The 9,499-nt window shown below is 62.7% G+C and overlaps 1 protein-coding gene across 1 annotated transcript in view; it reads left to right on the top strand.

The window, feature by feature from the left end:
• LOC112399786 (regulator of G-protein signaling 12-like) overlaps positions 1–9,499 on the top strand; it is a 95,430-nt gene that overhangs the window by 85,515 nt on the left and 416 nt on the right. Inside the window, exons 10-15 of the mRNA XM_024745156.1 lie at positions 1,213–1,289; positions 3,178–3,372; positions 3,735–3,808; positions 4,246–4,372; positions 6,242–6,338; positions 7,773–7,843. Of these exons, the coding sequence (XP_024600924.1) occupies positions 1,213–1,289; positions 3,178–3,372; positions 3,735–3,808; positions 4,246–4,372; positions 6,242–6,338; positions 7,773–7,843 (641 nt within the window). The remainder of the gene's footprint in view (positions 1–1,212; positions 1,290–3,177; positions 3,373–3,734; positions 3,809–4,245; positions 4,373–6,241; positions 6,339–7,772; positions 7,844–9,499) is intronic.

Here is a 9,499-nt window from a genome sequence, read left to right as displayed (position 1 = left end):
GGTGGACGGGGCAGAGAAGGGCGGGGCGCACACTGGGCGCGGGAAGCACGCGCGGGAGGGTTTGGCAGCCTTTTCTTCTCCACAGGCTGTCAGGAGAGGGATTATTTTCTGGGAAATAACCTGCAGGCTCCAGACCCGGGCCCCAAGTTTAGGTTGGGCAGCCTACCGAGGGAGCTTGGAGCACCTGAGGGGGTGGTGCCTGTGCTGTGCCAGGCACTTTAGAGGGTTCATCTCCTGCTCAGAGCCGGCCGCAGGCAGGTCTTATGCCCACTTTGCAGAGGGCAGTGTAGGGAGGCTGTGGGCCTCTGTCAGTGCCCTGAGGCTCCAGGGCCCTGCCTGGGGCGGCCGGTACAGCTATTCTTCCACAAGGAAGGGCAGCCGGAGCTGGGGGTGGGAGCGGTGTCGTCAGTGTGGCCAGGGACCCCCAAGGACCAGAGATGGGGGAGTGCCTGCCTCTCTAGGTCTGTGTCTCCGAGCGGGACCCCAGGAGACCGGGGTCCCCATACCCGGCACGTCTTTAGAGAGCCACCCGGAAAGGCCCTAAGTCCTGACTCCAGGACTGCCTGACTCTCTCGCCTGGCAGTCGGTTGCTTTTGGCAGGTGGGTCAGTGGGGCCTGGGGGCCTCCGTGTAATCAGGCCCCCTGCTCCACCCCCAGGCCCCGGCACAGCGCCATGATCGGGGCCCTAGGCCCTGTGTTCTTAAAGGTCCTTTCTATGTCAGAGTTCTCGCGAGTTTTAGATTGCAGTTAGCTTAGTCAGTGACATCGGATGGCACGATTGTCAGCTCATTCAGGACTTTACAGGAAGACGGGACGTGAGCCGTCGGCAAAAGATGCCGTAACCGGCTGGCACGTGAAGCCGCGTGTTGAGATGACAATTCCAGATTAAATGGAGGGCAGGGAGGCCCTACACTTGCTTCCGTTTTGACCTGCGATGAGGCAGCGGGAGCCGGGGGGCTGCGCGGCCGCCAGCAGAGCAGAGCGCGGGCCTGGGCGGTGGCTCCCGGCTCCGGCTGTGTGCCAGGGGCGAGGCTGCGCCGCCGAAGGGCCTCCGAGCCTGGCTCCCGTCCTTCGAGCGTGTCTGTTCAGCCTAAAGGAGGTGTGGGGCTGTGGGGGACGTGACCACACTCGGGGGGTTTCTGCGCTTCTGCGTTAAGCGAGCAAGCGTGAAGCTGGTGCCGTTGGGTGTTCTGAGTCCCTGTGTCCCTGCAGACCCCGTGCACACCAACGGAGGCCTGGGCCGTCGGGAGTCGCAGGGCTCCATGACCTCGGCCGGGAGCCTGGACCTGGTGAGTCCCCGCAAAGCCGTGTCCCTCGTAAGGGAGCTGTTGCATGGATGGGGAGGGCGCCCCTTGAGCTCTAAGAATATCTCTGGGTTCATTTCTGAGACCTTTAGTTCCCGTTCAGGCACGTTTCTCTGGACGCCCACGGGAGCAGGCAGGTACTCCTCTTCGTCTCAGCACCTGCACGTCCCGTGAGCTCAGACACCCCTGTGTCTCTGCCTGTGCGCTGGGGGCTGTGCCGACAGGGCTCTTCCCCGCCGGCCCCTGCTGTGGCCCGGGGGCCCGGGTCCTGCCAGGCCCTGCGCTCTCTCCTCACGCCCCGCTGAGTTGCTTGTCTGGCCCAGTTTCCAGTTAGGGGGAGGAGGCACTGGGCTCACCTGCTAGCTGCTTAGCTGTCGTCTGATGGCAATTTTGGAAAACCCTATTGTTGCCGGCCTCCTAGCCACTTGAGACGGTCAGGCAGTAGTGAGTGTGGATGTCATTCTTCTTCAGTTATCACAATACCAGTTAGAGCCGTGAGGGTGGACCACGCACCAGTCAGCCATTGATGCCTGACGAGCATCCCAAAACCCAGTGGCTTAAGACAAAGGACATTCATTATTGCCCGTGCCTCTGTGGGAAGGGCATATTTGGGGCCATTTTGCAATCAGTCTACCACCTGCAAACTAGTTTTCTGAAGTAATATTTGGGAGAAAGAGATTTTCAGACCCTCGGAGGACAGAGTGGTAAGGAAGTGACAACCAGGGCAAGTCGGGCATTAGAAGGAGGCATGCGGGGAGCCGTCTGTAGCCAGGAAGCGGTGCTGTAACTCAGGGACCCAGAGGTCTGGCACGGGGCGCGCGGCCGCGGGCTGGCCCCGGTCCGGCTCCTGCCCCGAGCACGTGGGAGCCCTGCTCCGCGCAGTGGGGAGGGGCCGCCTCCCGCTCCTGCCCAGTCCACCCGCAGCGCAGGCATCACGTCGCAGGTGCTGCCGCGCTGGAAGGCTCGCTTCCCCATCCTGCAGGCGTGTCCCCCGCCGCAGGGCCTGGCAGTGGGACAGGTGGGCTGGGCCACATCCCCCGCGCCGGGCAGAGGTGGTGGGCGTTCTCTGGGCAGAGGGCACCCCAGGCTGCAGGCTGCCTGCAGGGCGCACCCCCTGGCAGCCCCACGGAGGAAGGAGCTGAGACTCCCCCGTGCCCCTCACACCCGGCCTCCCCATGCCGCCAGCTCCTCGTGACCTGGGGGCCAGGGTCTGAGGGGCCTCACACCCTCAGGTGTGTGCCGCTGCCTCTGAGCCTTGGCCTGGCCGTCCTGGCCCCTCTCCCAGCCTCTTCCCTCCGGCCCACCTGCTGTCTGTCCGTCCATTCCTCTCGGAAAGGCCTTGGGCCTGTGAGGTCGGGCAGAAAGAGCCAGAAAGGTGACCAGAAGCAGCAGAGGCTGCCTGCCTTGTCCGTCCCCGGCTCCTAGGCTGAGAGATGGGCGAGGCAGCTCCTGGTCCCCAGATGGCCTCAGTGGGCTCTGCAGGGTGACTCCACGTGCTTCCGGGTCAGGGAGGCCAAGACCGGACCCCCGAAAACAAAAGTGGGAAGGCCCATCCTATTCTAGTAGGAAAGCTAGTTAGCATGGCCCTTGTAAAAGTTTAGACTCAGAGGTTGGAGGCTGGGACTGCAAGGACGGTGCCTGTAGTTGAGAGGGGGTGGCTCTCTCTGTCAACTAGCAGCCCCACAACGCAGCGGCCGTGTGCACACAGCGCACTGTGCCTTTATCGGAACGTGTCTGCATCGTGGAGCTGGGTGTGCACAGGGAGCCACACTGCTGGGCCCCCACGCGTGTGCAAGCTACGATGGCCCTTCCCCGGGGCCTCCCCGCACTTTCCCTGACCTTTCGCCCGCCCCCATGTCTCCCTGCCCCCCAGCCAGAGGCCTGCAGGACCCTGGCGCCCGAGAAGGACAAGGCCGCCAAGCACTGCAGCATCCAGCTCCCCGACGGGACGGCCTGCGTGGTGCTCGTCAGGGCGGGGCTCTCCATCAAGGAAGTCCTGGCCGGGCTCTGCGAGCGACACGGCATCAACGGGGCTGCCGTGGACCTCTTCCTGGTGGGCGGGGACAAGGTACAGGGCTGCGGAGACCGAGGGCGTTTCCTTCGGGGGCGTCTGCCCTGTGGGAGATCCTGCCGGTGGGGGAGCCGGCTAACCTGTGTGTGTTAACCTGAGCGTGCGGGTTCCCTGCCGCCTTGCCCTGTGTTGGGCCTCACGGCCGACTCTGCTCTGTGCTCCATGCGTGTGGCGGGGGTGGGTCCCGAGAGCGCCGTCTCGCTGCGCAGAACCTTTGCGGGCTCACAGCAGCTGGTCAGAGAGCTGAGGCCTTCTCTCCGGCTATGGTGGGCCACGTTCGAAGCTGCACTTTGCTCCGTGCAGCCGTGCGCCCTGGCGCCCACTGACGCCCATCTCTCTTCCTTTCATGTGTTCCGTAGCCTCTGGTGCTACACCAGGACAGTAGCATCTTGGAGTCTAGGGACCTGCGCCTAGAAAAACGCACTTTATTTCGGTAAGAGAAATGCAATTGCCATTTTCGTGAGGTTTCCAGAGCCACAGGCTGTTTCTGACCACTTGCCCCGCTGGCCTCCGCTCTACTGGGGGTGCCGGCACCCCCACTGTGAGCTCAGAGGGGCAGCCGCACGTGGCCCCAGGCACCCCGGGGGCCAGAGGGTCACGCTCCCCGCCTGCCGGCGACCACGGCAGGGCTACACCCGGGGCAGGGTCGACCCGTGGGGAGGGGCCGCTCCTTGTCGGGTGTGACAGTCCTGGCTCAGCCCCACGAGACCCTAAAGAAGCCCCCTGTGGGCTCTCTTCTCGTGCAGAACCTGGGGCTGCCTTGGTGATGCCCGTGGGTGCCATGCTGCTCTGCTTTTGAGACGGAACGTCCACATGACAGTTGCCACGTGTTTGTGGCAAACGTGCTCCTGTTTCTCTCCCTCCAACCAGGCTGGATCTGGTGCCGATTAACCGGTCTGTGGGACTCAAGGCCAAGCCCAGCAAGCCGGTCGCGGAGGTGCTGCGGCCTGTGGCGGCCAAGTACGGCCTGCGCCTGAGTGAGCTGGTGGCCCGGCTGGTGAGTGAGCGACATGGGGCCCCTGGGCCCCCGAGCCGCCCGCAAGCTCAGCGCTGCCTGCTGGGGCCCAGCCTGTCCCCGTTGTCCGCGAAGCGAGCTGTGGCTGGCGTAACGGGAGGACGCCGTGGGGCCGACCCAGCGCCTGTGTGTGGCTTCTCCACCCAGCAGGCCCTGGGGAGGACGTTGCCGCTGCCCTCCTGTTTCCCGCCCTTTGGTGGAAATGCTTGCTGCTTCTTCGTACCTTGGTCGTGCCCTCTGGGATTTGGGTTGGTATTTGAGATTTGGGGGTTTGGACCCAGGGAAACCAAGAAGAGAAACAAATGAAAACCTTGCAGCCTCCCGCCGTTTGCAAATCTGATCGGATGACGGCACGCGGTGGCGTGCGTGACCCGATCTGCAACAGCCTGTCGGGCATCCGCTGCTTCACCGTGCAGCTTCCCATAGGCCGTGGGTCTGACAGCTCTCTCTGGTGTTTCGGAGCCGGGCCGTCGGGTTCCTCCGTGCATGGGTGAAGCAGGGATGAGAGCAGAGTCCCCGTTCCTACAGCCGGAGGGTGGTCCCGCACCTCCACACGTTTGCTTTGAAATGCGGTGACTTATGACCCATTGGCCTGTGTTCTCCTTTCTTTAGAAATTATACTTTATCAGGGCTACGATTTCAAGTATTTTAGGATTTTTATTTTCTCTGAAATGGGCTCCAGAATTGTTCAAGACTTGGACGTGAACAAGAGGACCAGTTAAATTGTTTTCAGACTTCCCGAGGGTAACCCGAAGCCCTCCGCCCAGCTCACTGGGGGATGGGGGTGCCGTCCTAAAGTCTAGAATATGCCGAATGGAGAGGGACGTGGCCTGGGTTCCATGTGGCCTCCCTGCTCGTACTCTGTTGAGATCCTAAGCGATCCTTAGTCCCCGTGCCTGTTTCCCCATCTGTAAAGTGGGGTGAGTCATGGAAGCGTGCTCGTGGGGTCGCTGGGGGGCTTCAGTCCCAAAGGGCTGGCCAGTGGTCGGGGCTCCTTCCCCACTGGGCTGCTGAGGGCTGACCGGGAAGAGTGGTCCAGCTGTCTCAGGGCTCGGGGCCGGGAGAGTCATGGAGGGTGGTACGGGGCGTCCTGTGGATGGGCTGTGAACGTGTGGCTTTCCTTGGACCCTCCTGCTGACCCTCCTTAGTGAACTGTGGGCTGCGAAGTCGTGAGCCAGGCAGGACCCTGCTAGCCTTGGTCCGTTCCGCACTCGGCCAGAGCTCTGTCTGGGCGTTTGGTCGCTTAGCAGTTTAAGAGCCAGGCTACAAGTTCAGATTCTTTCTTCGACAGAGGGTGTGGGTCCTGAACAGCAAGATAGTCTCCCCAGGAGAGAAGGGCAGGATCCCGGGCCTCAGATGCGCCTGCTTCCTGCCCACAGGGGGGCATCTCCCCCCTACTCCCACGCCTCCTAGTGCATTGAGGACCAGTGAGGTGGGCTTGAGGTCCCCTCCTCCAGGTTGGAGGTAATGCTGAGACTCAGACCAGCTTGACTTAACGCCTAAAAGCACCCGACTTGTGGACGCAGGTGGGACCGGCTCCCACCAAGCGCTCCTCCAGCCCCGGGGCCTCGACTCGGCCCAGTGCTGCCAGCAGCCGTCACTTGGGGGACGGCCCCGTCCCGCGGGCTCCTCCCGGCGCCTGCGTTCCGGGCAGGCCTGCTGGCGCTTGGGATCCTGGTTGTTGCATGTCAGGCGTCTGCGGCTGGCCCTGCCGAGGTGACAGGACCTGGGGTCACCTGGCGCGTGACTCCATCAAGCCTGGGATGGTCCTGCTGGCCGATGCGCCACACGCAGTTGTTCCGGAAAGCTCCAGCCTGGGTGAGCCGCTCATTGCACCATCTCTGCCTCTAGAGTGGAGAGAAGGAGCCCCTGGACCTCGGAGCCCCCATCTCGAGTCTGGACGGACAGCGGGTCATCTTGGAGGAGAAGGACCCCTCCCGAGGGAAAGGTGAGCAGGGTGACGCTGCCCGGGTCCTTCCGGCCTCCTGGGTCCCTGGGCTTGGCCCCCCGAAAGCTCCCGGCCCTGCCGCCCCGTGGTCTCAGAGTGACACTGCAGATGGCCTCACTTGGGTTTAGGGTCTCACGGGGCCCGGCGACCCCCTGCCATGTCCGAGTCCAGCCGTGGCTGGGCGTCTGTCTGCGGGCAGGAGGCCCTGGGACCGGGAGCACGAGGGCCTCTGGCTGGGACCCATGCACGTCTTCTCTGCCATAAGAAGGGGCGCAGGCCCTGCGAACGCCCTGCGGTCGCTCCGAGGGTCCAGCATGCCCTGGAAAGTGCTCTCTTCCTGGGAGGCCTCCCCATCCCTCTGCACAGGGACCCCGGGACCCTGGGGCGTCGCTGCCCCATGTCGGCCCAGCAGCGGCTGAGGTCGGGGGCTGGGGCCCCCTATGCCTAGTGCACAAGGAATCGGTGGTTTACAGGGCCCTTTCCCATACGCTGCCTCAGCCCCGCAGCCCTGCCCTGGGGACGGGGACCTGCACTCCCAGGTGGGGGCAGCGGGGGCGTGCCTCCTGGAGAGAGCCTTCTGGAGCCTACTGAACAGGGCAGGGAGGTGGCCACGTCAGGAGCCGCCCTTCCCTTCCCCGGGCTGGCTCCGCTCTGAAAGGGGCTACCCATCACTCGTCTCCATCCCCAAGGGTGACCCGGGCTGCAGTCGCCCCTCTGCCCTCCGGCTCCCGTGCCTGTTTCCTGTCCCCCTGTGGGCCCACCTGGGTTCTAGAGGACGCTGTGTGCGCTTCTCCCGCACGGTAACCGGCCTCAGGGGCCGAGCGGCCTGAGCGGGGCATGGGTGCTCAGCACCTCCCTCCAGGGTCTGATAAGGTCGGACCTCCCGGCCCGCTTGTGCGCAGGTGAGTCTGAAGGCACAGTTGCGGGCAGGTGCGTGCAGTGTGTTTGGGACGCTGTTCACAGGCAGGAGAGCTGGGACTCCGCCAGCCCATCCTGGGCCAGGGAAGTGGTCTGTGGACCACAAGGGCCAGCGGGGGCCAGCCTGCAGCCCTGACTTGGGGCAGTGGCCGTATTTGAAGATACATAATAAATGTGAGACTCTCGTACTTTCTAAAGACATTCGTGCCAAATAGTACCCGAGAGGCACTTTCACTCACCACGGGACCACAGAGTCCCCGTGGGCACAGTCAGCCGCGAGCCTTCTCCCCGTCGCCGTCATGCACAGCTCGCCCAGACGCGGCGGGTCGAGGAGGCTGGTCCTCTGTCCCTTGACCCCGCATGGGTGCTCAGGCCTGAGCGCGCATGTAGATAAGGGGCCTCTGATACCTTTGGCTTCTGTACAGCTTTGATCTGGTGATTGTGTTAAATGTTGAGACGGGTCTGCGATTCACTGCAGTTTTATAAAGCTTGTCTCACTATGTTCGGTACCCACAGATAAGCAGAAAAGTGGGCCCACCAAACAGAGCGCAGCCGTAAACGCCAGCTCCAGAAACCACTCGGCGATGGTAATTCCCCTCCTCACCCCGCCTCGCTCCTTGCCTGCAAAGCTCAGGGCCCCAGCGGCTCTCTGCCCTGGTTGGGCCTGCACCCTGGGTTGGGGGGGGTCTTCTCAGGGTCCCTTTGTGGTGCCTGCTCCCACTAGCCGGGGAATCGCTGGGTGGGTGGGTGTGCCTTGCGTGCTGTTCTTTTTGCAATCCTTATCATTGCGATTGATGTTTCTGCACGCATGTGAAGTCCAAATCAATGCAATCTGTGTTTCAAAGACCCTTTTTATATAACTGATGAACTGTGTTGTCATGTGTCTGAAATGTGAGTGGAACTTTGACTTTCCTTCTGACGCAGGGAGAGGAAAGAACACTAGGCAAGTCTAATTCTATTAAAATTAAAGGAGAAAATGGAAAGAATGCTAGGGATCCCCGGCTTTCAAAGAGAGAAGAATCTATTGCAAAGATTGGGAAAAAAAAATATCAGAAAATTAATTTGGACGAAGCAGAGGGTATGTGTACTTTTTAAAACTTCCACGTTTTTCGTGAATGCAGTGTCAGTTTTCCAGTCCAGTCACTAGAAGCTTCTCTGAGTTACTGACATTGGGGTGGCCGTGACCCGTCACATTGAGCACTCGCCCCTGTGTCTGTCTGCAGCTGTTGGTGTAACTCTACTAAAGCCCCAGTTTTCAGACTGAGAGCCGGGCCCTAGGAGTCAGGGAGCCCCCGTGTGGGCTGCAGCAGGAGGTCTCACAGCCGGGTCCCGGCTAAGAGAGGGGCTCGGGACCAGGGTCCACGTCCCTGAGGGTCCTCGCCAGGAGGAGGCCGGTGGGAGGGCCCGGGCCTCGGTGGCCCCTGCTGTCGGGGCCCTGAGGAAAGGCTGTGCGTTCGGCCATGGGGGCCGGACGCCCGAGCCGCCCCCGGGCCTGCAGGACAGAAGAAGGATGGCATGAGAGACGGAGAGGAGGCGTGGGGGACTTCCTTTTCTTCTGAAAGCTTGTGACAGAGGGAAGCTCTAGGAGCTGTTCTGCGCCTGAGCTGTAACCCAGGGAGCGCTTCCTGGGCAGGTCAGCTGGGCTAGTCACTGCTCCCTGTGGCGTCCGGCCACGGGCCAGAGTAAAACGCACGCCTGCTCTGAAGTTCTCGCGGTTCTGAGAGCCGTTAAGATTTGAGCTTTTAAGCTCCTTGCTGGTCAGAAGCTCAGAGTGTAACTTAAGCCTCGAGAAGGCTCAGTGTAGACACCATCTATTTTGGATGGTGAACTCTAGTTACAACTGAGAATCCACCCAGGTAAGAAAAAGAAGAGCTCTGGGGAGCCAGCGAAGAATCTGGACGTCCCCGGCAGGGCGGAGGTGCCGGGAGGGGGCGGCCTCGGGGGCCGTGGAGCTCCCGGGGCGGGGTGCGCGGCGGGGAGAGGGGTCGAGGGCCGGGCGCTGATCACAGGTTCCATCAGGACCGCCCTCTGCCCCGGCGTGGTGCCCCTGAGAGGCCTCCCACACACGGGTCTAGGCTGGTTCACCAGCTCCGGGCACCAGGGGCTCCTGGCTGTGTCAGGCCGTGGCGCCTGGTCAGCGGCCTCCCTCCTGCTCAGAAGGTGGTAGGTTTCAAACGCGGGCGGAGCGCAGACATGGGCCGCGGGCCGTGGCGGCCCGGAGCCGGTCCAGGAAGGAGCGCAGC

This window comes from Neophocaena asiaeorientalis, unplaced genomic scaffold (assembly GCF_003031525.2).
Source record: "Neophocaena asiaeorientalis asiaeorientalis breed wild unplaced genomic scaffold, Neophocaena_asiaeorientalis_V1.1 scaffold65, whole genome shotgun sequence".
NCBI lineage: Eukaryota > Metazoa > Chordata > Mammalia > Artiodactyla > Phocoenidae > Neophocaena > Neophocaena asiaeorientalis.
This window is presented reverse-complemented; position numbering and strand designations above follow the sequence as displayed.